Genomic DNA, 26,582 nt, shown 5'->3' on the forward strand with positions numbered 1-26,582 from the left:
GCATTCACGTTCAAAGCAAAATCCCCCCCCCCCCAAATAAAAAGAAACTCATATTTAGTTTAATCTCCTGCCATAATTACATATCCGTATAGAAGTGGGCGCCAATTTACGTTAGTGGTTCGGTAGTTTCCTCTTTGCTTTATTTAATCCATTTTCAACTTGTCCAAAAAAGCACAGTCCATTTACACTCCTGTGAACAGCTGACCCAAATACTGAAGGATGAAAAAATCTTAATTTAAATAGATTCAGAAATTAAACATTTACACATACAGTGACAAACTGACCTCACTTCCTCTCTTTCATCAACTTGTCCTACAGATGTACAACTGGGTGTTTTAGTGCCCGAGAGATTTAAGGACAAGATTTCAAAAAAAGAAGACGGTACTAATAAACAGTATCTTCAGAAGAGCCGGGCTCCAAAGCCAAAAGTCTGTTTAATGGCCTCGAAGTAGTATCTCTTCCAGCCCTCTTTCGTCTGTTCCTCTTGGCTGTCCGGGACTCCTCGACACTCCACCTTCAGCTCCGTCTCGCTGCTCCGGTCCAAGAAAGTCAGCACGATTGTTGCGTAGTGCTCTGTAAGGCAAAGGAACCCCGACAAACAATCACAATTTAACATCTCTTTCTCAAGTTGTACAACAATTACATCACGACCCCAGCTGGTGATCTATGACTGATGGAGGGTGCGGAAGTTTTTTTTTAAAAAAAATTCATTTTGATGCTCAAAGCTTTTATACACTGCATACGTCATTAAAAAGACTAAATGATCAAGCTGCATCTCAAATGATCCACACCATCATCATTTCTCCAAATTCTAACCGTTTCTAGTGTGTTCACAATTCTGTCATAAAAGGTCAACGGTCACGACCGTGGCTCAGTGGTCAGAGTCGGTCGTCCAATAACCGGAAGGTTGGCAGGTTCGATTCCCACTCTCGCCACTGAAAATGATTGGTGGAACTGACAGCTGGAGGGGTGTCAGTCCACCTCCTTGTCACGTCAAGGCACCGTACCCCCCGGGCGCTGTGAATGGCTGCCCACCGCTCTAAGTTGGCATCTGTCTCTATGAGTGTGTGACCCTGTGCATGTGTGTGTGTCAACAGGTGCCAACCTGGATGGGTTAAAAGCGGAGGACAAATTTCGTGTTTATGCAGGACAATAAAATCTGATCTTAATCTCTTAACATATGGGAAAATGCAACTAGTTACTGCTCTGCATTTACTTCAAATACAAACAAGTTTCCTGTCAGTTCTACTGCTGTAAACCAACTACAAATACTCACCACAGGGCCAGTTGTTATACCTCCACTTCATAACTATTTTCTCATCAGGAATCTGTTGGAGAGAGGATTCACAGTGAACGTTCACACCCAGATTCCATTTTATTCTACGACTGCACGTTGGTCTTACCAGCTCTGTGAATTCTCCAAAAACATTCCCTTCCAGCAGACGGAACTTTCCACCCCTCTCTCCATCGACCGTGGCAGAGGCGTGCGTGAATGCCTGAACCATCTATATAATCCACAAAGCAACAACTTTCACTGACCGTGGCCACAACGTTCGTTCGGTTAACGTGTATCTTTTTTCTGCTTTTCTGTCCGTCATAATAACGCAAACTTTTGTGGCTAGCTCACCTCCTGGTTGACAAAGACTCTGTAGAGTTCTGGCGGGGAGGTGAGAAACGTGTCTCTCATGCTGAATTTACAGGTGGGGATCTTGACGCCAGTGTTAATAGGAGCTGTTGTGCTGCTGGTGGAGGAAATCTGTTCCAGAAAAGAAGAAAAGAGCAGATTATTATTTCAATGCTACTATAAAAAAAAAAAATTGTCTGCTTTGCACGTGACATTAATCACTTAAGGAACAGGAGCTTTATCCAGCAGAGGAGCAACAGCGCAAACCTGAGTTTTATCCAACTTGGCTTTGGACTGCGAGGTGGACTGCAGCTTGGCTATACCGTTGGCTGTAGGCAGGATCATCCCTTGCGTGAATTCTGCAATGAAGAAATAAAAATTCCCCATGTCTTAAAGTATTTTTCAAAGGAATTCCACAAAGTAATCAAAAGGGGTCCAAGTCTAAAATTACACAGACAGTCACGTGAGAAAAGCATATGCTTTTAAAGTATAAAGTCTTCCACATCAGGACATAATTTTTTTTTTTTTTTTTAAAATCACCTGGTTCTTACTAGATCTTAAAATTGGGTCAATTTAACCTCTGATGAACAACAAGCACGACGAATGATACCGTGACGACATTCAACAAAAACAAACGCCAATATGCAGAAGCAGTGTGTGAAAAGCTGAGTTCACTCCACAATTCAACAGCTTCGGGAACCCGAAGCGATGCTTTTCTGCACCATGTTATCGGTTGCTCGCGTAAATGCACAGCTCTGTTAAGGTCCCACCAGATGATTAAAAAAAGAAAACGCTACCGAAAACTAATTGAACGAGGTTGTACTTTCTTTTTCACGTGATCGTAGCTGTTAACAATGTTTATCCTGATCACTACAGAAACAAGTTCTACTATCCAAAAGCTATGTTGTCCTCAAAGTCCCATAGTGAGAAAGTAAAAATGAATGCACAGTCCTAAGTTAATGATTTTCTGGAGGAAAAAACTTTTCTTTTTGTCTGAAATGTTACCATATTAGCACTTTTACTATTCAGGCCAGTTTCTGTAAAGATTCCAGTGAAACATTTATGTTACAATACTTCATTCAGGGTTAATATGTAAATAAATAAATAAATATATATATATATATATATATATATATATATATATATATGAATATCTGTGCCACCAACCTGTTTTCAAATACCCAACATAACTTCCCAGCACAGAACGGACTTTATCGGCTCCCTTTGTTCTCATCAGGCTGATCAGTGGTGTGTCGGGTTCATCTTTGTTCAACGATATGGAAATCTGAACACAGATTGAAGAGAGGACATTGTTGCATAAATCCTCCACTGAACACTCACAACCACCCCAAACAAGTCGTTTGGTGACACTTACATCAAGATCCTCCATGTCGTTTTCATCTGACAAGTTCGGAACTTCGATAGCTCCTTTATATTTGACTCCTGCGTTTGATGTTCCTGGTTTAAAGGAAAAAGGAAAAAAAGGGAATAAGTATGTCAGCAAAGATTCAACATTTGGCAGATTAAAACCTGTGTTTAGTGAATATAAGGACACAAAGTACAGCAGCAATGTTGTGACACCTCAAAGAGAATTAGCCTACTGCCCGTCAAGAGAAAATGACTGGTTGCAAACGTAATTTGGGCCAAACTACCATCTTACTTAAAACAAGCAGAGACCCCAATTTTTTCTACTCACCGGTCCAAGTGGCTTTTAGGTTCCATTCATAAAAGAAAATAAGTTTCCCCTTGCGGTTGTTAATTGAGGCCTCTCCCTCCACCTTGCTGACTTCTGTCACCTCACACCTCCCCTCTTCATTCTCCACACTCAACCCAAGAAGCAACGCTTTCAATTTATCCGAAGACCAGTTTGTCGCATCCCTTTCGGTCCTGAAAAGTCCAGCAGAGACCACAAAACAGCAGACACCGTGAACACGACTCGTGGCTTGATCATCCGTTTTCCGTGTTGAATTTGCACCCTACAAACACTCTGCACAGGTACAACTTTAAATGGTCATTAGTTGAATGATTCCCATTCATATTAGCAACTTCAATAATGTCAATCTTCAGCTCGGCATTTAGCAGTCATAGCCAAGTGCATTTATCACAGCCGACCACCTTCAGTCTGGAGAATCATTTCCATTCACCTGTATGTACATAGCTGGTTGAAACTAGGAGTAATGCCATATTTCCATGTTGTTTTCCACCATCTCAGTTCTGACTGCAGTAAACTCGATGCCATCGACCGTGTAAAGCACATAACTTATGAAATCTGAGCAACCAGCCAGCTTCCACTAGCATCAATGTTAAGCTTGTCAATCGCATATATTCACATGGCACAACGTGTGCTACAATCTTCCTGTAGTGAAAGCCCTGATGACGGCTACAGTAAATTCCTGTGACTTTTTAAGTCACCCTTACCTGAATCTGTTAAAACTTTGTGCTTCTTCAGATCTTACAAATTGATAAAGAAGCATCACAGTAACACAGAGCAGGTTTTACTCATTTGACAAGAGTATCAGTACAAGCTTTACGAGTATTGAGGTGAAGAAATTAGGTGCGTGATACCACCAGTTGACGTTACCATGGATATTCGTGTGTTTGACTCATTGTAAACATTAAACATAACTGTTGTGCGCTCAATACAAGGTAGAAATAAATACAAGAACAACTTGATTCATTCGTTTTAATTTCCGCAGGGAAATTATGAAATAGTCACGTTGCAACTTGGTCACCTCACGTGTTCAACATAATTTGTGAAAAAGACTAAGAATCTAACTGCATTATAGACAACAAAGCATGTTATGACACATAAAAGCAAAAGATACTTAAGACGCAGCAAGTGTTGGTGCTGATAATGACTACTAACATGTAACAACTGAGACACATGAGATTGGAGCTTCAGCAGCTACAAGCGAAGCTAATTTGGAAAATGGTAATATGATCTCAAATGTTGCACATTGCTTGTATTTAAAGTGTATCACTCACACATAAAACCTACAAATATGAGCAAATCATTAAAAAAAATACTATAAAGCTACAACCGAATACTAATAAAAGCTCAACGCGTGCTTTTAGAATTAGCAAGCAAGCTAATCGTCAGTGCCCTTTCATCGTGTCTCACCAGTGCCAGTTGTTGACATTAGTCGCATCAGCTCTCTCTTCTACAATCCAACGAGGGTCCCCTTCTCCCCACTTAGCCATTTTTACAGATAAATAATGAAATAAAACTAAATTTCCAACGTTAGGCGGAGAGTAGGTCGGTCTGCTGGCGAATGTCCGCTACACGATGCCGCTGCTTCTAGAAGTCTCTGGCTGATGCTGGCAGTTAGCGGTGCTCATGCGTTTGTCCGCCGAGCGAAGAAAATGCTGGAAACGGAACTTTCCTACCGGAAGTCATGTTTCTGAAGAACAGTTCCGCGCCAAAAAGAATCCGACAGATTTCTGTCGAAGGCGTTTTGGCCCCAACTACTTATTCATTCTAAATACAATAGCTCAAAATTCCAATGTTCCAGCTTTAAAATTATATGTATTTCATACATTTCTATGTGTAATATAATTTATCACAAACATATTTTTGAGGTTTGCACTGTTGGTAAAACGACAATAATAATTTTTAGGATAATTAGTAGGAAGAGCTTCAGCTATGCCGTTATGTTTCTTTGTTTTTGAACATTACATCAGTTGAGCTGAGGTGGAGGTGAAAAGTTTTAGCTTCCTGAATATCTACAAAGACAACCTTGTTGTCAAATATTTCTCCTGTTGTCAACAAAGTTCGGATACGATTGCCCCTTCATTAGGAATGGGCTAAACCCCTACAATCTCGCACACCAACTTGTTCACTTTCACAGAACAGCATTAGAAAGCATCTGAACTTTAAAAAAATTAAATAACAAGTTGAACATAGCTGCAGAGTCACCCTTGATGATGAGGATAGTGAGTTGATACAAGGAACACACAATAGTGACTGGAGTGTACTGCTAAGATTTCCGCCTTTCATGTGGGTGATCATTGTTTAAATCTTGACCTCCCATAGGAAAGGTACTCCAGTAGGGATCCTTTGGCAAGACCCCCTTACGCTACCTGCCTACCTGGGATAAAAGCGTCTGCCAAATGCATAAACGTAAAAACACAATAGTAAGCATTACTCACACTAAGTTACTGTACATCTTCCAGAGGTCGCAACTGTAGTCAACACAACACCACACAGAGGTCACAAGCTGCAAAAGCAAACAAACAAGCCATCTGAAATGCCTCAACAAGTAACCAAAGGTGGGCAGACTTCATGCACATGAATGCATAAAACATGGGCCCACATAAAACTGAACAAAAAAATAATCGGTCGCAGCTGGTTACTGAAAAGATAAAAAATCCTGTTACATACATTTTACTTAAAGCTAAGCACAGATACCTCTCAGTATAGGTACCCAAACACACTACTCTTAACATACCCTAAAAATCTCTGTGTAATTGATTGAATCAATTGAAAACATGTAGATTTTGGATAAAGAAACCAAAGATAAATTGTAGGTTATGCCAATATGAGCGTCCTGAGCTGCAGCAGAAAGAGCTGTGAACTTCTTGGGAAGCTTTATATCCACACCGTCACCGGGGCGTCCAGATAAGATAATCAACACATCAAAGCCCATACACCACCAAAGACTACAGCACTGCCACTGCAAGTCCAGTGAGTATGCAGAAGGACATAACTTAGTACAGTTACATGCACAGCTGACTCAAGCCCCAGTTACGGTTCAATCTAAATATTTAACTGTCTTTGTTCCAGTATTCAGACACAGTCTCAAAACAAAAAAGTGATACAGTCGTGTAAATTTATTCCATTGCTTCTTACCCTCCAACATGATTTCCACTGTTTTGTTGTGCTACTGAACAGAAAAATTACTCCAGAAGTTACTCCAGAGTAACTGTGTTTTGTCAGATAGTCTTGTTTTGAATATTGAATGACATTCATAGCCTGGAAAACCAGCGCCAACTGCTGGACGCCAATCCATTTAGGCTGGTTTATCAGGCTATGACATTCAATAATTTTGAATTAATCGCAGGGAAAGTAAAATGGCATTCCACTCCCGGCTGCCAATTGAGAGACTTGAGATCGCTTCCGGTACTGACCACTAGTGTTTTCAGGTAACCTTATTTTGAAATGTCATTTTTGGATTCATTCACTGTTGTTTCAATGTAACTTTTCTCTGAAATTTTGCTCTCTCTCGCTACTTCCTTCTGCATTAACTCACTTTATTGCGGCTTTTCTACTCAAAACAAACTACTTGGTTAAGATTAGGTATTAAAACTACATGACATGGTTATAATTGTTAGGCATTACAATGTAACTGATGAAGATTCGGTGTTGAAAACAACATGGTTTAGGTTAGGAAACGAATATATTGCATATATCATATATATATGTATATATATATATATGCATCAAAATATCATTTTTCTTGGATTTATTACTGCTACGTCCCACAGGAGGGACGTACGTGCACACGAGGGGAATCAAGTTTTTTACTGAAATGTGTCAGATACCGTGAGAAAACATTCAAGGCATTCTGCGGCTTCTAACTTTCTCTGTGGGAGATCATCGTACATATAAGTGTCTATATATATATATATATATATATATATATATATATGATTTTGTCAGATAACGCTATGGTCATAAAGTCAGGGTTTTATTAGAGCACAACAACAAAACGCTTTACGTGAGCTCAAATTGAGACGTAATCTTAATGGGCACCTTTTCAGTCAAATTTCTGATGTGTTTGGCTGTACTTCAAAAGAAGAGATTTATTGGGAAATCAGCTGTGTTACAATATGCAAATACTTGTACTGTTTTTACAAACAAGTGCAAAAAGTTGGAACTCTGCGGCATGTGTGAAGTGCTTAGGCCCATTGGGTCCAATTGAGTGTATACATGCATGAGGGATTCAACACCCAACTGCATAATTTGGGTGTGTAAGTCTGGTTTAAGAGCTTTTATTTCATACTATTTGGGTTGGTTTAACGTATGAGCATTTAAAACATTTTTTGTCTGTGATTGTAGTGCAATCAGAAAGGAGTATTAGCTAAAACCAACTATCTGACCCTAACAGAGTTGTTTTGGTGCCAAAACATAACCAACCTGCAAAAGAGCGTGACACTTACAAGGCAATATTCTCATACGCGACTCATTTGATAATCAGTCTTCAAGAAGTAGTCAAAGCTTTTTTCACGCAAATGTCTGCAGCTTTCGTTCCAGATTTTTCGCGGTGATGTTCCACTTAGCCGCCTTGTAAAATGGCCCCAACAAAAGCAGGTGAGACAATGTGTGAACATAGCAGCAAATCTTCCAGAGCATTTATTGAAATTAAACGTAACGGAACAAGTAAGAGTTGCTGCTTCATTCTGTTGCTAACTGACATACTGCTTCACACTCCCTTATCAATATTGTGGATACAGTCAAATAACATGGACACCAACCCTTAAATAGTCATAAAGGAGCCTCATCCATTATTGCCACAGCCACAGCCATTATTGACTTGTTGTGGTAGAAAACAGCAATTTCCACAGCACACTTTTTTCATCAGATGCTCACCCACTTGTACTTCACGCGGTGAAAGCAAGTCTGAAGCAGAAAAATGTCAAACTATGAAGTTCATGTGTGAACAGCTTGAGTGGGAAAACAATGACCTAGCACGGGACTTGAATCAAGGCCCCTTCAGGAACAGGTCCTGAGGACGTTTAGACGTCATGAGTTCTCACTGGGGGCTGCACGGTAGTGTGGTGGTTAGCACCATCGCCCCACAGCGAGAGGGTTCCAGGTTCAACTCCCAGCTGGGCCCTTTCTGTGTGGAGTTAGCATGTTCTCCCTGTGTATGCGTGGGTTCTCTCTGGGTGCTCTGGCTTCCTCCCACTGTCCAAAAACATGCATGTTAGGTTAATTGGTGTCTCTAAAATTGTCCCTAGGAGTGAGTGTGAGCATGTGTGTGGTTGTTTGTCTCATTTGTCTCTATGTGGCCCTGTGATGGACTGGAGACCTGTCCAGGTTTTACCCCACCTCTCGCCCGATGACTGCTGGGATAGACTCCACCCCCCCGGCGACCCGACCAACGGATTAAGTGGGTATAGAAAATGGATGGATGGATGGAGTTCTCACTGTGGACTTCCAATACTCCACTCGTGTCATGGCAGAGTGGAGCAGGCAATCAGAGTGAATGTTGCAACTTTTGGATTTTCATGGAAATCTTTCTAAGTCCCTTTGCATACACAGGCTGTTGTGGACAATCAACAAAGTTACTGAGTTCACACAAATCAGCAAGACAATTTGAGTATATTATAAAAAACACTTCAAGTTCTTTCAAGAAGCCTATTTCTGTCAAATTACAAAAGCATCATCTACAAAATGCACAGTTCCACTAGTATCTACGTCATTATGTTTGTATACTATTACTGGTGCAAAGTATGTTCGAGGTTTACACGGTCGGTAAGTTTAGGCTGGCAGTTTCCAGCTGGCAGCCAATACATTTATTGGGACTCACAAGATGTATCTCAAAGGTTGTGAGATTAATGATGAAACAGAAAAGAAGAAAAAAAAAACAATTTTCATAAAAGACTGAATAATCTCACCTCAAGCCCTAATTTGGATGACACGATCTGATAAGTTTATAAGGGCATCTTCTCTTAGTGGAACAATTAACTTGATGTGGCAAGAGACCACAAGCAAAAATGTCAGTAACTGGCTAAATCTTTAAGATTGCACTCAGTAACTCAGACAAAAGGAGTCAAAAGTGAAGCGTTTGCTGTGTTTATCATAGTCAAACATGAATAAGAAACACTTCATAACTGTGTCAAACACATTCCTAAGAAGACTGAACCTATATGCTGCTGTCACTACACTGTTATGCATTACCCATCTATGGTACTGCATAATTCCTTACCATTAATGTTTTTTTTTTTCTTTTATAAAAGTGCAAATGTTATATAGGAACAGAATGCCCGATGAAGAAACCAATAATAACTTAGTTATTTTGTTTTTTCTTGTTCCTGTAGCCAAACACGGGCTTTCGCTTGTTTGTCAAAAGCATTAGTCGGGGAGAAAAGCAGGGAGAAATCTTTAGAGAGGAATCCCAGGCATATGGCTTGCTTTTGTCGGCTCCCCTCCCCCTCCCTTCCTTCCCTCCTGCCGTCCGCTCCGCAGCAGCAGCAGCAGCAGCAGAGCGGAGGTACTTCAGTTTTTGAAGCCGTGGCATGAATGATCTCATCTGAACCTGATCTCCGCTTTCCCTGTCGTCGATCCTATGACCGAGACGGGAATAAAATAACACAAATACGAGGTGAGTACGGCCACTCAGACATTTGGCAGCAATCTTTTTTAGAGGGCACCTGCGTGATCGTTTGTTATTTTTGGGGAACTTAACAGCCTAGCCGCGGCGAAAACTCTTGTTTTCGGCCAGAAAGGAGGAAGGACCGCGGAAGATGGGTGGGTGGGCGCTTTGAATTCATTAGCTTTCCGCATGCTAGCATTATTATTTTTTTTTTTTAAATTTAAAGAGGGGGCAAGTAAATGTGGGTAGACGAATGTCGAGTGCTTCTTTTTACGTGGAGGCGTCGTTTTTTGCGCTTCATTTTACACGTTTGGACAGTTAGCTAGCGGCAAACCGTAAGCCTAAATTCAGATCGGTAGCATAGCTAGCCGGCTAGCTGTTAGCTCACAGCGCAAAATGGCCTCATTGTCGCCCGGTGGCTCTGATGCTGAAAAGACAAAGCATGCGGCAAGTCACGGCCAGCACCTATGAGACGCTCATTTGAGCGACTCCTGTGGCTCTAACATGGCGATTGTTGATAGTAAAACTCTGTAGTTGACATGAGAAAGAACATGGGAACAGTTCAGCCGGTATGTAGCGAGTTTTATTTATTCATTTAATCCTGCCAGCTGAGAAAGTGCTGCCTATAAGCGTGCGGTGGGGGATGGGCTCTGTGAGGAACCATTGACGTAAAGCGAGACTGCATTTTGTTTGGCCCCAAAATAGTTAAGTGTTTACGTTTTGAACATTTGAATACTGTTTGGTGACATGTCTTTATAGCCATGTAATGGTAGAGTCCAACTCAAGTATTATATATTTACATCAAAATGGGGTGATTTTTAAACACATTTCCTGATATATGTTAAGACAGTTTTGGAACATTATATATGTCAGCATTTTCTGATTAAATTTTATTAAAAGTGTTAAGGTGATGAACTTTTCATGCACTCGAATACAAACACTGTGTTGCAATTGTAGATCTAGATTTCGGTCACAACAATTAAGCATCTGTAGCAGACCAAGATGGGCCTTAAAAACAATAAGTGCTTTTGGATTGCGGGAACCTTTCCATAGTTCTCATAACGAGTCAAGGCAGTGTCCTTTCTCTTTGTGTCCACACCAAAGGAGCCGCAACTGATCGTAGTTTATAGAACCGCTTTTATAGGGTCTTTTCCAACCCACGCTTCAGAGCAGGAGCTATCTTAGCGTAAGAGGAACCATCTGTGACATAGCTGTAGAGTAATTGGGTTGAAACTACTTAAAAGGACGAGTTAGCTAAAGCTAAAAGCTATTGAGAATGAGGCCACCAGAAGAGCGAATATTTCCCATTCAGAAACAAGTCAAACCCAAAATGAGTTGATAGCAGTTTTAGCAAGAGCGGGATTGTCGATAATGACACCGTGTCAACTCTGCAAATAGTTGTTTACACTTCCTCGTCGGCAGAACATCCGTGTAGCAACACGGTCCGCGATGTGTTCCAAAACGGTCCGGGTTGCAACAACGAATAGCAGTATGGACTTTACTACACGGACCTAATCCGTGTTCATATCTGATGCAAACATGACTCCATGTAAATGGCCACAATATTGCGGGGTTTTTTCAAGTCACTATGAGGTTATATTTTCTAGGTTTGAGTTTTAGGGTTTGAAAATGTGTTTTTTCTTGAAGCCCTTTTTCTGAGTAGCTTTTAGCTTTAGCTCATCCGTTGGGAAAACTTCGCACAACCGTCAACAAACAACAACAGTCTGTGGTAATTAACGCATTGAATGCATAGCAGGAAGCAAAACCATTTCTTCTTTTTTTAAAACCTTTTATGTAGAAACACAAAACCGGTTTCCTTGGAGGTTATTTTCTTTCTTACTTTGGTTACTACGTTCGGTGTATTGTCAGCTTTGTTTCCTTGTCAGCTAGCTGATGTCTTAAGAAGCTGAAACTGCTGGTTATCCATGTGTAATTCTTTCAGTTGAGGTGAAAAACTTCCTTAAACCAGTGTAAACATGTTTAATTTATTCAGAACAGCTATAGAAACAGAGCAAATGTGTATTGCATCTTTTTACGGTATAGAAGTGTAATCAGTCTCTTACAGGTGCCTAATTGTAGTGATTAAATACAAAACATTTAAAAAAAATAGTTTTACAATAAATAAAATATATCAAAGTGTTGACAGCAACTCTATTAACTTTTGATGGTTAGAATTGTACTTATGTTTTAAGTAGAATCCCTCAGATTTAATCCCAAAATGCTGAACTATAGGGTGTTGAAAAACATTGATCAGTTTCTACATGTAAAAAAAAAAGAAAAACAAGAATGTCATGTCCAAAACTGTTTCTCCTCTCTGTGCAGTTAACTTTCTCTCAGGTTGTAGGCCTTCCTGGTTGTCTTTCATTTCTGTTTTAATTTTTCCACATTGCTCTTGTTTTTTTCCTTTAAGGACATAGTGCTCTTTAGTGTCTCTTGTTTGACAGGGGCCAGCACAAACGCACCACACCAGAAGATAACACGTGTCCATAATTGTTTTCTCACCCTTTGTATTTTAGATCTCCAGGCACCTTCTTAAATGACTTTTTTCCCCCCCATCTCTATTCTGTCCACTGTCAGGAAATGTTACTCTATGCAAGCGAGGACTCAAAGACCTCCAGACTTCTGAGACTTTCAATGTACATTAGAAACGCTTCTCTTATTGGATTCTAGCTTTACAAAAATGTTAGCTCCCTCATCAGCGGAAGACAGAAATATGTTTCTCATATTATGTCTTTATTTATTTATTTTTTTAATGAAAACCACCATAACTCCCTGAATTAAGATAGTCAAATTGTATTAAGGATCATTCAGTCTTTATTTCATGTTTGATTATTTGTTTATTTACTCATTTTTTTTTTAATGAAGGTGTTTTTGTCATACCTGTTTCTGGCTATAAGATTCTGATAAAATCCTTAAGAAAGTTTTAAAATGGTGTGTTATTTGTGGAGATCTTAGGGCCTTAGCCTGGCTTCCAAAAATGAAAAATTAACAACCAATTGTTCTTTGTTGGTGCGGACAAGAGTTGTGACAAGAACAGCAGTGTCTCGGGCATTTGGCTTCATTTTGGTTTCTGCAGAAAAGTGGGCAGTTTCTGTTAAATTACCAGCTCATTGCTGTTTTAACATGTGTAAATGCATATTTCATCGCTCCACCGATTTACCTTTTTGTGATTGTTTTATAATAAAAAAACACAACTAAGTTATCACAAATGAAAAATTGAAACAAGTGGAATCATTGACCCAAATGCCCTGCCCACAGGTTTTTACAGAGGAGACACAGCTGGACACTGTACACTGTTTTTATTGTTGTTTATTTGTTTATTTGAATGGGAAACTAATTGCCATATAGGCTGCTTTTCAGAGCTCAGTCTCCTGTTTGATTTCATCCTGTTTATTTAGAGGAGTCAGGTGGCTTTTAAATGGTGGCGGGGGTGTTTTGTTCCTCTTAAGACGTGTGTGTTGAAGTGGTGTGTAATAAGGAAGTTGACGCCACTCTTTTATTTTTTTTCTCCTCAGTGAAGAGAGAGTGAAAATCTTGCTCTACTAGTTTTCTGAAGTGTTGCGTGTGTAGACCTGGTAACCTGATGTCTCTTGTAAATATTAGTGGGCCATGGCTGTATGTTATAATATGACTTACGAATGTTGTTTGTTTTCATATGATCACTTTTACCCCTTAAAAACACCTTATTGATTAGAATATCTTTTTGACTTTCTTGATCACAGGTGGCAGTGGGGGAAAAAAAAATCATACATGCCCTGATCATGTAACATGAGTGCTGTTTTTGTTTTCTGACAAAGGTCTCTGTAGTCTGTGCTTATTTTGATGCAGCGTCCGCATTTAGTTGGTAACCATGCTATTTTCGGTGGCTCAGTGGTCTGTTAAAAGTGTGGTTGTTCCGCCCAGCAGGAGTCTTGCCTCAGACTGGCCTAAAATGGGCAGAAATGGTGCTGAACAAAAGCTGCTTGTCGCTCGTACAAAAGTACTTGAAGCGTTGCAGCCGGGACCAAGCTGCATTGCTATTGCCTGTGCCTCTCAACAGGAAAGGTATAGCAAACTTTAAGAAAAAACAACTACAACAAACAATTTACTGTTTACTGTAGTTCAGTTTCAACCTGTAGTTTATTTGTAAAGTCACAGCTGCTGTTTAGCAGAGTGTAGCTCTAGCTCCCTTATGTCCACACAGATATTACACCACATAGCCTTAATACATCACACATTTACATAATTAATTACATGGCACTTATTTTCATTATATTAGCTAGTGAAACTCAGAACAATTTTTTTGTGTGTGTGATGAATTTGTTGGTGCTGAGACGAGTTTTGGAATGTGAGTCTTACTCTGTTTCCTTCTCCTCACCGCCGCAGCAGACAGACAACATGTTTCCGAAGGGCACCAAGCGCAAGTTCTCAGACTCTGGAGAGGAGCCAGTCTCCAGTGGTGACCAGAGCCCAGCAGCGTCATCTGCAGTAGCTCGGACGCTGTCGTCCTCTTACAGTCTGCAGCGGCAGTCGCTGCTTGACATGTCGCTGATCAAGCTGCAGCTCTGCCACATGCTGGTGGAGCCGAACCTGTGCCGATCGGTGCTCATAGCGAACACGGTGCGGCAGATCCAGGAAGAGATGACCCAGGACGGCACCTGGCAGATAATGACCCAGGCCCTGGCAGCTGCCCAGTGCCCTGCTGACCGCCTGGTGGCCACTGAAGTGCTCTGCAGGCAGACTGACCCGGCAGCTCAGGCCGGGCAGAGCCCAAAGCCCTTCTCCGTGGTTGGTTTGGAGGAGGGCTACCATTCGGAGGAGGTGGTGATGGAGGGAGAAGTGGAGACAGAGGTCACGATGTCCACTCTGTCAGCTGTCCCCCCTCAACTGTCCTCGGCCTCTTACCTGGCTGGCCCGTTCGGCATGGGGCCCTGCTGGGAGGAGGAAGAGGAAGATGGCGGCTGTGAAGAGGATGAAGAGGAGGACAGCGAGGAGTGTGTGTCAGAGGGAGAAGAGGGTGACCGGGACCACCTGAGCCCAGACTCCAGGACAGGGGAGCAGGTTTTTGGGACTTTTGAGATCAAGCACCCAGCACCGCCGGCTGACCCTGCACTTGAGGAACTGTTTTCAGATGTGGACCCTTCCTACTATGACCTTGATACGGTGCTGACAGGCATGCAGAGCACCCCTAAAATGGGGCCTTACGATCTGCTGGAGAGCCTGTCCTCTCACGGCTCCACAGCCCTCAGCTCCAGCTCGAGCTGCAGGTCAGACCTGAACGAACTGGACCACATCATGGAGATCATCGTGGGATCCTGAAAGTCGGAACATTCTTTGGCCTGTACTGATCCCACAGACTCTTTCCAGACTATGCACACAACCTGTGCATGCTCTGTTTGTGGTATTGTTCCACGGATTGTTGGAGGTTTTGGGGGAAAGGTGGGAAACTAACACCAAACCAGGTAGATTCTCAGATTGGCTGTTACAGATGTAGTTGTTCAAGCAGCAAGTCAGATGCTGTAATTGGATCCTTTGTTAGTAATCAAAAAATGGAGATATTTTTGAATTAGGGTTTTCACAGGCCTTCCTGTGAGCACAGCAGTTAGTTTCCTACTTTGGTGATGAAATCCAGAACTCGATGATATCTGTGAGAAGGCAAAGATAATTACCTATACCATGCATTCTTATTTACGTACTTTCCATGTTAATGTCTGTCATACATTCTGTCATACTCGCTCCTTCTGGTCATGTTCTCTGCCTTTATGTCCAGTTTTATTTATTGTTACATGGACCGAAGAACAGTTCACCACACTACATGCATCAGAAACCAGAACAAATTGTAAATCCAAATCTATGAATCAATGCATATTTTCCTAGAGAGCTGAGCAATTATGAATGGACTATATGTATATGTATGTATGTGTATATAGAAATATATTTTTTGCATTATACAGCTGGGGGATTTTTCAAGCATCATTTGATATCATTTTTCCCTCCCAAGCGGTTTTTAAGATTTTAATGTAGCCAGACTCGAGACGGTGTCTTCCCATGGTTTGGTATAACAAGTCGACTGTAGAAGGTGTCAGGACTGACACCGTCACTCTTCGTAGGCACTGTTCTCTCATTCTCTGAAAAGCTTTATGCAGAGCAGGAAAATTACTTCCAGCCACCAACAAGATGTGGATTAAGATTTGTTGCTTTCTGCCAAGTTTACAAGTGTCCACATGACAAGTAATTCTCTTGCTCTGCTTTTAATACAAATCCCATGACAATAACCAGCTTTTTTCCTGAAGCATCTGGAGAAACCCCGGGGTGATAACTGCATCAAGAAGCCATATTTCTCTCTCATTTGTAACTACAAATGACAAATTCTCTGTGTTAACCCATCTAATTTATTGTTTTATTTATTGTATTTATTTTATCGAGGTACAGACATGCCATATTGACTTATCAATTCAACCATGAGACCCGGTGGAATATTTATCCAAATTTTGCCCTCTGTTTTGAATGCAGTACCTATTTATTCCTATGTTTTTAATTATTGTTGGGAATAATAATAATGATAATAATAACAACCGGGTTAATATCCAAATTACTATGCAGCTCTGTCATACGTGTTTCAAAACGACTGTAGACTCAAATGTCCTTAAAATCCTTTATGCAAACAGTTGCCTTTCTCCGAATTATGTGGAAAAAAAATCAAATGCATTTTTTTTTTTATTATTATTATTATTTTATTTTTTCAAAATTGCTCTGTATCATGATAAAGAGATTAACTCAGGCAAACAAAATGTATTGATTAAGATACAGTATTACGAAACGCTTAATACCTTACCACAACACTCCTGAAGGATGTCACTCTAGTCTGAATGGGAGCTAGAACTTCAAAGACTAATTATCATTGTAAAATGTATGCATTTTTATATTAAAAGCATTGTAGCATCTTTGTAAATATTTTTTATAATAAAAGGTGCAACTATTGATAGGTGATGTGGCTGTTTGAGTTGTGTGTTTTTTTTGGGTTTTTATTTTTTTTTTTTTCCCAGGAATCTTCCCGTCTGTCAGTTTTTCTTTTACAGTCTCGAAGAGTTTTATATCTCCGATAAAGACGTCAATTGAGATGGATCTGACTGGATGTTGTTGTTCTGCTCGGTACAGATCAGTGTAATTTTTTTCTTCATTTTTTAATGAAACCCATATGGAAAGTGTGCATCTTAGATACAAAATGATTTCTAATAAGGCTGTTCTTTAAATGAGAAAGTTCCCCTTTTTGAGAACATTGAAAATAATCCAAACTTGTAGCAGCTGTGCGTGAAAAAAAAACAAAACAAGAAAAAACAGACCGTGGCCTTGTTTACGCAGTTTTATTGTCAGAGTGAAAACTTCTACTCGGGACATAAAATTAGATCATCCTGTGGCCCTGCTGTGGTAATTAAGTGAGGACATTTCCTTGACTTTTAAAACCGAACTAGATGCAATAGCTGTACTTTGGCTTCAGTGAGACCTTTGTCCTCACATGCTCTCACATGATGATGTCGAACCGTGAGATTCTGCATTAGATATGCAAAGGAGAGTTTCAAAAGATTCCGCAGAACAGGGACCATTGAACCGACGCTTAACTTGTTCGGTTCAAGTGGATGAAATAGTTTTTAGTCCATTGAAATGAGACTTCTTATGTTGCCTTTGTTTTTTTTAACACCTTGTCTGATGCTGACTAAATGTATTCATAACATTAAAGCTGACTTTGCGCGCTGGCCTGCAGCATAGACTCGGTTAGACTATAGTTAAAGATTAATGGCTCCTCGGTGAGTCAGCAAAAAGGCTGCCTCAGGAAAAACCCAAGTGATCAGAGGGAAAGACTAGGGTGTCTAAAGGCAGCACAAGAGCAAACAAGCGGGAGGAAATCCATGCGGTGCTTCAGAAATGCACTGAAAACGTGCAGTTTGCGCCATGAGAAGGCATATCTGCTCTGCCCTTTAATGCAGTGCACAACATACCCTAAACACATGTTGACTGCTGCCAGAGAACTGGAATTCTTTTGAAAATGTGTCTCAGGCTGCCTTTGGATCCTCTTTAAAGTCTGCTTCGAAGTCCACTGTCAGTTCTTAAAAACAAAAAATAAAAAAGGAAAATATAAGGATTTTCATCCAATCCTTAATGATCACTATTCCTCTTTCCATTGCTATTCCCAACTTTCCCTAACCAACAGGGTTACTGGGTTGTTCACATTTTCGGCTTAAAGACGTCTCTTAGCACAAAAAATACATCAAGATATAGGTCAGATGAAAGCGAATGCAGTAACGTGCACATGCGTTGCGATCAGAAGGCGCACACAAGGAAAAGACAGAAGGAAGAAGAGGTGTTCCTGTGATCCATTCGTGAGGGAAGAGATGGGAAACCGTGAATCAAGAGTTGCCTTATTTGGTGTTTGCCTTCCCCGTCTTTCCGTCACGTCTTTCCTCTTCCCTTCTGAGTCATCTGTCCCTTTAAAGTGCTGCGTTCAGGTGCTGAGTGCAACATTCTAGATATTCTAGATATTTCTAACAGTGGTTTACGGTGAAAAGAATTAGTGAGTAAATACTTATTACTTTTGATTCTATTCATGATGTAAGTCTGGAATAAGTGATTTAAGTTTATGATAATGTTGTTTAATCCTGTACTCACTAAGCAGGTGAGCCAAGACAATCGCACATTGCTGATGGACATACCCAGACTAAATTTATTAGTTTTTGACTTTGAAAAAAAAAACAGCCAAATTCCTAAAGCACTAATGTTCTGATCTCTTCAACCAATTCACAAACAATTTAGGTTATTCTTTGATAACTAATATTTCCTCACTCCTCTGAAATTGTCTGGCCCTGGTGAGGCCAGCCTCACGCCTTAAAAACCTTTGATTTAATCATCTTGAGGGGAGAAAAAAACCCAGCGCTTTTGAAAACTCAAGTTATCTCAAAATTTAGATACTTTTACTCTTCACACATGAAATATTTCCACAGATGGTTTGCAAAATTTGAGCTGACGTCCCCTGATTCAAACAAACAAAACAGGAACAGAACAGGAAAGCAGTTCTTATTTCCTGCTGCATGTTGGTTTATTTTAAGAAGGTACTGACACAGAACAGAAAAGTTATAGCAGACATGTAAGTGAGGTGCTGATCACTAGAAAAACAGAATTAGAATCTCAAAAAGTGTCATACACTTCGGTTCCACATGCATTTCACTTTACTTTTCAATGCTTACGCCTTCCTGAGGATCAGCTCTGATAAGGGAACCCCCCCCTGTCAACACATCTGATGGTTCATTCAATAATAATTTTCAACACCTAGAGCAAAGAAAACCATCAAGGAGCTTATGATAAAAGTTTAAAAACAGAGTAGCCACTGTCAGTTCATCTTAACATGAGTGAAACCCAACACACCGCTCCCTTTGTCTTATGAGCACAGATATCAAAGAGTATTTTAACGCTGAAATTTCAATCAATTAAGTGCAACAGTTATGAAGCCAGTGGGAATAATTCAGAATCATCCAGAACAAACAGAAAAACAAACACACAAACAAAAACCTGAAACCTTTTAGATGCCGATAAGGCTATCTCTCTCTGGAAAACCAGGCCACTGCTGACTCTGATCTTGACTCGAGCCAAAGAATGAAGTTTCATTGAGGAACATCTTAAAGGTCACCCCCAACTGAGTGCTCTGCTCTGCACTCCGCTGCCTTGTTAATATATCGTGGGTTACGATGTGGGGCGGGTCATCCCTCTCTAAGGAGTCTTTTCCATTTGAATTGTGCCAGTGTGGAGCCGGTTGCGACTTGGCACCTGGTCTGAATTTCAGCAGGTTTGAATCGTGTTTGAAGAGCTGGCACAACATCCCAACAAAGATCCTCTTCACTTCAAAAAAATGTCTTAGCAGTTTGAGTAAGCGTTTTCTCTTCACTTCAAAAAATGTCATAGCAGTTTGAGTAAGCGTTTTTTTCTTTTGAACTTTCTATGGGGACGGTGTCTGGGACCACATCACATGGTCCAGGTTGCCACATGGTGTTGCAACTCAGGCCGTGTTGGAACTAGGGCTGTAGCGATACACTAATCTCACGATACGATACGATACACAATATTCAGCCAACGACACGATACGATACGATACGATTTGATACGTTACGATTCGATGCGATTCAATTCAATACAATATTCGATACGATTCGATACACTAACATAATTTTCAGGGGGAAAAAAAGGGACAGCGTGATTTGAAGTGAATCGTCGCTGATTGGACTGGTGGTCCAACCTTTGAACCAGAAGGACAACACAGCCAGAGAAACAGAAACAAACGTGAGAGCTATACACTTTATACAACATTTTTATGAACTAATTTATCAATATTTTGTATAATGTGACCCCCTAGAATTGTATTGTATTACCTTAATGTTCTGTGTTTTCACTAATTGTAACCTCTGACTTTTCAATAAAGTTTGCTTTAAAAAAAATAAAAAAATCGATACTCGCGGCTGAAAAATCCGATAAATACTTTAATCGGGAAACAAAATATCGATATATATTGCAGTATTGTTAAAATTGCTTAGCCCAAGTTGGAACGGTGATGGAGCTGAGAAAACGTAGAGATGAGGTAAATAGCTGTCTGACGCAGGAGTGACACGTTGTAAAATTCTGCAGCATATATCACATGCTCGAACGGCTGTCAAGTTTTTGAGGTCCGAATGGTTTTAGTCTGAAGTTTCGCTCTTCTCATGGATTCCCTTCTGATTAGATGATCCAAATGTATGATGATCCAAACTGAGGGAGCTCTGAATGGTGTCACTGCAGGGAGAACACTGAATTCTCAAAAATCCCAAAACCAAACCAAAAACAGGAAAAAAGAAAAAAAAGGAAAAACAGACAAAACAGGCAAACAAAACCAACAGATAACAAGCTAAACAAATTTAAGTAACTTTAAGTGACTCATAAGGGAAGTTTTAGAAACAGTGTAGTTGGAAGTGGACTTCAGACAAAACCCATCTCTGTACATCACCTCATGTGACATCCTTTCCCCTGTTGCATATGCCTATTCCGTCACTGTTCATACTTATGTTGCACATCCTGGTCATGCTAGACAACATTTTTCTGTACGCTATGTATATTTTTGTAAATGTCTTATGGATACATTGTTATCTAAGGTTAGCTTGTTTCATTTGTGTATTTAATTTACTTATTTAACTTATATATCTCTTTATTTATCTTTCTTTACCTCTGCTACTATTTGTCTGCTTATTGCTATTGCACAACAACTCAACAGCAAGTTCATTGTGTGTGCGAAGGAAAATCCTTATTCTGATGAATTTGGCACATATTCATATTCATATTGTCTGTATTTGTTATTTTTTTCGTAATTAATTAATTTGTTTCTAATCATGCAGGCCATTTTCGCCGGACACGTGCCATCCGACGTAAATGATAATCTTTACGAGCTGCTCTTGAATGCAGCGGCAGTTAGACGAATTGCCGCACATTCGCTGCCCCGTGCGTAGTGGAGGCGGAGGTTTGATTGGCATGTTAACGATCCAATCCCCTGGGCGGAGGAGCCCCCCGGTGCTCCCGCCTTCCTCTTCCTCCGTAGCTCCGCCTCCTCCCCCAGCTGCTCTGGATGGACTGTACATTCCTCATACGCCGGATCTCGATGGTACAGGAACGCGCCGACGGAACGAAAAAGTCGAGGACACGACGAATTTATACTCTTCATGACACTTTCCAAGGACACGAAAGGTTGGTATTTGAAGTTAATTTTCTTATTATTCATTCAGCAATTCGTCGAGTTTCTCCATTAAACTTGGTGAAATGGAGGTAACGTTTTCTCAGTGAAGTGGGGAAGGGGTCAGCGGTATTCTCGGGTAGTCCTGTGGAAAATAAGCGGGGTACAGAACAATTTGGTATTATTTATCACTGTAAAAGAGCCAACAGTGGGAATATTGGGGGTTATTAAGTCATAAATTTGACTTTGTTTAGGTTTCACTTTTTGAAATAAATCAATCCAAGCAGCTAGAATCTCTCAAATTGGGGATGAAGCTCACCTACTGTGGCTTCGTGTAAACTCATTTGCTATTAGTAAAAACGTTTGAAAGAACGTGATCCGTGGGTAACTAAGTCGTGTCTGTAAGGATGAGTAAAGTCTGTCAGCCCGCAGAGTTGTCTGTTAGTGTCAGTGAGTCACAGCTTTTCAAATGCTCCCTGTTACATGTCTTACGTGAAAAACTCATGCACCCACTCTGTGAACTTGTACAATTTATTCAACATTTATCTGCAACTATGTTTGGAATATGTTTGTGTAGGACATCTTGATTGGAAGGAAAATAAGAAACCACACACGTGCTCTTATGTAAACCAAATGCAGCGTTTATTACATTGCAAGGCAGCCAGATGTGTTTCTCCCTGAGAATTCATACTGGTCTTGTTAATGCCCTTTTGCTGTCATTTGATTGGGGAGAAAAAAAACCCAATGGAGACTACACGTGGTTGTGTGTCCTTGCTGGAACAATTAAAGATCAGTTTAGAATATTTGATCAAAAGGCTCTCCTTTTTCACATTTGTTCTGACTTGTGCACGCGTGGATGTCCAAATGTGTGTGGCTGTAGTGTCTGAATCAGAAGGTGTTTTGTACATTTAGTTGATTTCTGCAATAAAGATATTAAATGATCTAATGTGTCTGCAGGAAAATTCTATTTGGGCTGATGCTAATATTAGCTGCACTGCTACATATTCGTCATTTCAATTAATTAATGTCAACAAAGTGCTTAGCGGTCAAACACATTTGAACCTTGTGATCTTATCGTTGTAGGTCAATGTTGGGTCGTGGTGTGAAGCGGAAGTGGAGCTGCTTGGAGGAGCTGGAGGCTGAGGTGCTCCCCGACTCTGCGGCGATGGATGAAAAGAAGCAGGGCGGCGAGGGGGACAGAGCAGACGGACTGTCGGGACCCGACATGGGCCACCTGCAGCAGCGTCAGCTCGTGCTCAGCCTCTGCTTAAAGAAGCTCCAGCACTACCAGGCCGGCATGGAGCTCAGCCTGCGTCGCTCTGTGCTTCTCATCAACACGCTCAGGCAGATCCAGGAGGAAATGCAGAGCGACGGGACGGGAACCTGCACCCCGGGTGTTCTCCTCCAGGGTGTTAGCTCGGACTCCTGTCTTCTCAGGGACGACTTCACAGACGACATGACAGTCACGTGTCCTGGATGTGCCGAGGGAGATGGCGAAAGCTTGCCTCTGTCTCCTCCACCGTCCCCAGAATTCCCCTCTCAGGAGGCAAACGGCTCCCTAGACCAGCAGAAATCTCTGGCCGCCAACTTCAGTAATACTTTTAGTGATGCAGGAAACGCCACGGGCTACCTAAGCGACCTCGCCCTGGACGATATCTTTGAGGACATTGACACCTCGATGTACGAGACTTCAGATCTGCCTTCCGCATGGGCAGCCGGTTCTCTGTGGCCCGTCAGTGTGTCGCTGTGGCCTGACGAGGACATTAAGTTGCGCTCCCCCAGCCATCCCACAGCTGGAAACCTCCAGTCGTGTCTAATGGACCTGAATGAGCTGGACCACATCATGGAAATTCTAGTAAAGTCCTGATCACCAGGACAAACCTCAGGACATTGACTGGACCTGGTAAAACTAGGTTTAGAAGCTGCGTCGGCTGATTTAGGGCTGACGAACACTAATGTGATGTTGGATTTTTAAGGCTCCATCTAACAGCAGCTGAACGTGTGTTTGAAGCGGGTTTGAGGCAGGGTAACAGATATGCATTTATGCTTGTGTCTCAAATTAGAAATCAAATATTTATTATAGAAAGCAAGTTTAAACCTCTCATAATATTTAAAAAGAAATATATTTTTCCACTCATTAGCTGGACATCTGCGCAGAGAGGATACGATGATGAATCGTCGTTGACAGCAAATGAAGGCAATTTTTTTATGAACTATTCCTTAGTAGTTTTTGAGGAAAAAATGCCAAAAACTATTTCTATACAGACCAGTTCTTTGCAAAATGAATCAACAGATTTATAAAATGATGTGTGTAGCATTTCCACAGGCAGGAATATGTTTTGGAAGGGAAAGAAGGACCTAGAAACAGATCAGGTTGCTCTTCAGCTTTACAACAGACAGTGTTTAGAGTAGCAGGTGAATACCTGTGCCTCCAAAGACGATGGCACTTGTGTTGTGTTCCTTCTTTCAGTAAGACTGTCGCTACAGATGGAACCTTAAACTTCCAATATCAAATACTCACAAGTGTTCTCACACGTTTTAGCAAAAAGCAGCTGCAGCTCTCTGAGTAAATCCACGACTCCGGAGGAGGGAACCCGAGCTGCCGCGGTCCATGCGCAGCTCTGGCTGTCGGAACAGACTCGGGTTGATTATTAATTGAAATCCCTTCAATTACTTAAGAGAGGGTGCTTCAGCCAGCCAGGAGGGCAAAGGCCTGGGTTTGATTCCAGTGTTGGGATTGAATGGTTCCCTGCTGCATCATGTAGGGGCTTTTAAATTGTGGATGTGTTGTACACCATTGTGGACTATTTAATATGTATTTATTCAGTTCGTTGAAAGAAGAGCGTGGCCACTCATCACCAATCTGGAGAAGCACTGTAGCAAGAAGCAGAAACATGAGACGACATCATGAAGAAAAGGTCAAATGTTTGACATGTTGGAATGTTTTTAATCTAATGTTATTTCTTTTAATTTATGAATGAAAAATCAACCACAGCGTGCGACAGATATTCCTTGTTCTTTGTACTTAGAGTTTCTTGCTTGGCTGTTTTGTGTAACTTAGAATTTAGAATCTTTCCGACCTTGGCCTGTCCGCGGAATGGCCGCTGTTGACACAACTGTATCCGTTTGTGACCCAAAATGAGGCAGCCAGCGCCTTTTCAAGAAAGGACCCTCACGGCAGCTTGTATTAAGGGTAGATCCAATATTACATGAAAGCAGCATGAAATATGTATTTTGAAAAAGAAATGTAATCTCATACTCTTTGTGACTGAGGAGTTGATCAACAATCAGGAAACTTTGCCATGTCTCAAAATTGTAAAGGACAACTGAAGCCTCTGTATTTTTATGGCCTTGATTGTATGAATTTTTATTCCGATGTTGGGAGTGTTTTTAACAGTTTTGTATGTGTTTCTACCGAAAAACCGCAATCTCGTGTCCAGTAGTAGAGATACGGTGAGTGGCGGGTCGCGATGAACTTTGTGCTTGACCTTCACTATTTGTGGTTTACTCCTGTTCTACCTCCTGTTTGTTGCTGGTTTACCTGGACACTCCTGCTTTACACTCAGAGCCGTGTACCGTTAGTCTCTCACAGCACAAGTCAGTTAAAAAAAAGAATCTAATGCTTTGCTGTCTGACCAAAGTACTACGTCCTCATCTCATGTTGAAAACGTGCCTTACTACTGAATCAGAGTTTTCGTAGCGCTCTTTCTTTCTGCCTGAGCTTCACATTTATTTACAAAAAACCTGCAGTGAACTGTTATAAAAACACTCAAAAGCCGGAACTGCATTTCCTCCCTTTTTGCTTGGCCATTTTCTGTGCTCACTGAATACTACAGGCATATGAGCTTAATGTATCCTGACAGGCTGATAGCAAACTAGCTGAGGGAGGAGGTGGCAGCGAGGGCCAGGAGGGAAAAATAGGAGGAGGAAGAGGAGGAGGAGGGCGGGAGGAAGCAGTTTACGTCACTTGTTCATTAGGAGGGGTTTGGAGCTTGTTTTGCCCAGACTCACACCACCGACCAATCACACGAGATGTATGAGCAGCTCGCTGCTCTTCCAACAACAACTTGTTTTTGCTCTGAACGGCAAAGGCAGAGACATACAGTATGAACTGGTTGGACTTCGGCCTGTGTCACAAAAGCTCTTGTTTGTTTCATTTTACATGATCTGACTGACAGGGCCGAACACAATAAAGCAGGAAGTTACGGTGTTATTTCTAATAGTATCAAAGTGCAGATTGTCAGAAGGGGTCTGCGAGGAACAAACCGTATGTTGATGCTGATTATGATGAACTGTAACTGAAGAGTGTGCGTCTGCTGGGTAATGTGATGATAATTCATAATGTATGTCTGTGGAATATTTTATAGGTTTTATCTAATGGTATCATTAAAAAATACCCCAACAGTTTTTTGAGTGTGTGTGTGTTTTTTTTTAAACAAACTGTAAAACAGGCCTCGGTACACAGACCTGGTTGAATGTGTGTTTGCCTTTTTTAGCTTAAAAACAAAGGACACATGAAAACGTGCCTTTCCGCACACCAACCATGCACACGCAAGGAGGTCTTACTCAACACGACTTACTGCATGTGGTTTATGGACGTGCTTTTTTTCTTTCTTTTGTTTGCCCCCATTTATGATTTTATTGTCTAACAGGTAAATGTTCCTCCTGGTTTTCATCAAAACCTACATTCCCATGACCATTTAACTTCAGCGTCACTCTAAAGATGGATAACCTTACCAGCATGTAATGAATTTAGCATTTTAAGCCTGGAAGCTAGGCTGAGGACAAATTGTTCCCTTTTTATAATTTTTTTCAAAACATGGATGGTAGTCAAATGGAAGCCAATACTGTCCTCTGGTGGTCATTTGAGAGAAAGGCAAATTTTAGTTACCATAAGCATGACGGTGCATAATCACAGAAT

The 26,582-nt window shown here is 41.0% G+C and overlaps 3 protein-coding genes across 7 annotated transcripts; 2 read left to right on the top strand and 1 right to left on the bottom strand.

Annotated features, from left to right (window-relative positions):
• Positions 1 to 105: 105 nt before the first annotated feature.
• ahsa1b (AHA1, activator of heat shock protein ATPase homolog 1b) lies at positions 106 to 4,969 on the bottom strand. The gene is made up of 9 exons (XM_075447963.1): positions 4,746 to 4,969; positions 3,321 to 3,511; positions 3,000 to 3,082; positions 2,792 to 2,909; positions 1,892 to 1,983; positions 1,628 to 1,756; positions 1,404 to 1,505; positions 1,277 to 1,328; positions 106 to 573 (listed from the first exon to the last, which is right to left on the bottom strand). The coding sequence occupies exons 1-9, from the start codon at positions 4,823 to 4,825 to the stop codon at positions 401 to 403; spliced, it is 1,020 nt and encodes a 339-aa protein (XP_075304078.1). The 5' UTR covers positions 4,826 to 4,969; the 3' UTR covers positions 106 to 400.
• A 4,838-nt stretch (positions 4,970 to 9,807) lies between these two features.
• cdca4 (cell division cycle associated 4) lies at positions 9,808 to 16,902 on the top strand. 5 transcript variants are annotated; one of them, XM_075447628.1, is made up of 3 exons: positions 9,808 to 9,951; positions 13,849 to 13,986; positions 14,308 to 16,902. In XM_075447628.1, exon 3 carries the CDS (start codon positions 14,320 to 14,322, stop codon positions 15,238 to 15,240), a length of 921 nt encoding a protein of 306 aa, XP_075303743.1. In that variant the 5' UTR covers positions 9,808 to 9,951; positions 13,849 to 13,986; positions 14,308 to 14,319; the 3' UTR covers positions 15,241 to 16,902. The 5 variants fall into 5 exon arrangements, with proteins under 5 accessions (XP_075303743.1, XP_075303745.1, XP_075303742.1 ...); XM_075447630.1 differs by having other exon boundaries at positions 14,311 to 16,902; XM_075447627.1 differs by having other exon boundaries at positions 13,849 to 16,902.
• Positions 16,903 to 21,568: 4,666 nt separating this feature from the next.
• LOC142365814 (cell division cycle-associated protein 4-like) lies at positions 21,569 to 26,059 on the top strand. Its single transcript, XM_075447544.1, has 2 exons — positions 21,569 to 21,675; positions 22,745 to 26,059. The coding sequence occupies exons 1-2, from the start codon at positions 21,590 to 21,592 to the stop codon at positions 23,526 to 23,528; spliced, it is 870 nt and encodes a 289-aa protein (XP_075303659.1). The 5' UTR covers positions 21,569 to 21,589; the 3' UTR covers positions 23,529 to 26,059.
• The last annotated feature ends 523 nt before the right edge of the window (positions 26,060 to 26,582 follow it).

The sequence above is a fragment of the Odontesthes bonariensis genome, chromosome 17, assembly GCF_027942865.1.
Source record: "Odontesthes bonariensis isolate fOdoBon6 chromosome 17, fOdoBon6.hap1, whole genome shotgun sequence".
NCBI lineage: Eukaryota > Metazoa > Chordata > Actinopteri > Atheriniformes > Atherinopsidae > Odontesthes > Odontesthes bonariensis.

Bases quoted from the DNA above. Each gene is read 5' to 3' on its own strand.
- ahsa1b (XM_075447963.1), bottom strand. From the start codon at position 4,825: ATGGCTAAGTGGGGAGAAGGGGACCCTCGTTGGATTGTAGAAGAGAGA. The intron at 3,512-4,745 runs GTGAGACACGAT...TGGACTTTTCAG, and splicing joins AATGTCAACAACTGGCACTG to GACCGAAAGGGATGCGACAA. The intron at 574-1,276 runs GTGAGTATTTGT...TTTGCCTTACAG, and splicing joins GTATAACAACTGGCCCTGTG to AGCACTACGCAACAATCGTG.
- cdca4 (XM_075447627.1), top strand. From the start codon at position 14,176: ATGGCACTTATTTTCATTATATTAGCTAGTGAAACTCAGAACAATTTT.
- LOC142365814 (XM_075447544.1), top strand. From the start codon at position 21,590: ATGGTACAGGAACGCGCCGACGGAACGAAAAAGTCGAGGACACGACGA. The intron at 21,676-22,744 runs GTTGGTATTTGA...TTATCGTTGTAG, and splicing joins ACTTTCCAAGGACACGAAAG to GTCAATGTTGGGTCGTGGTG.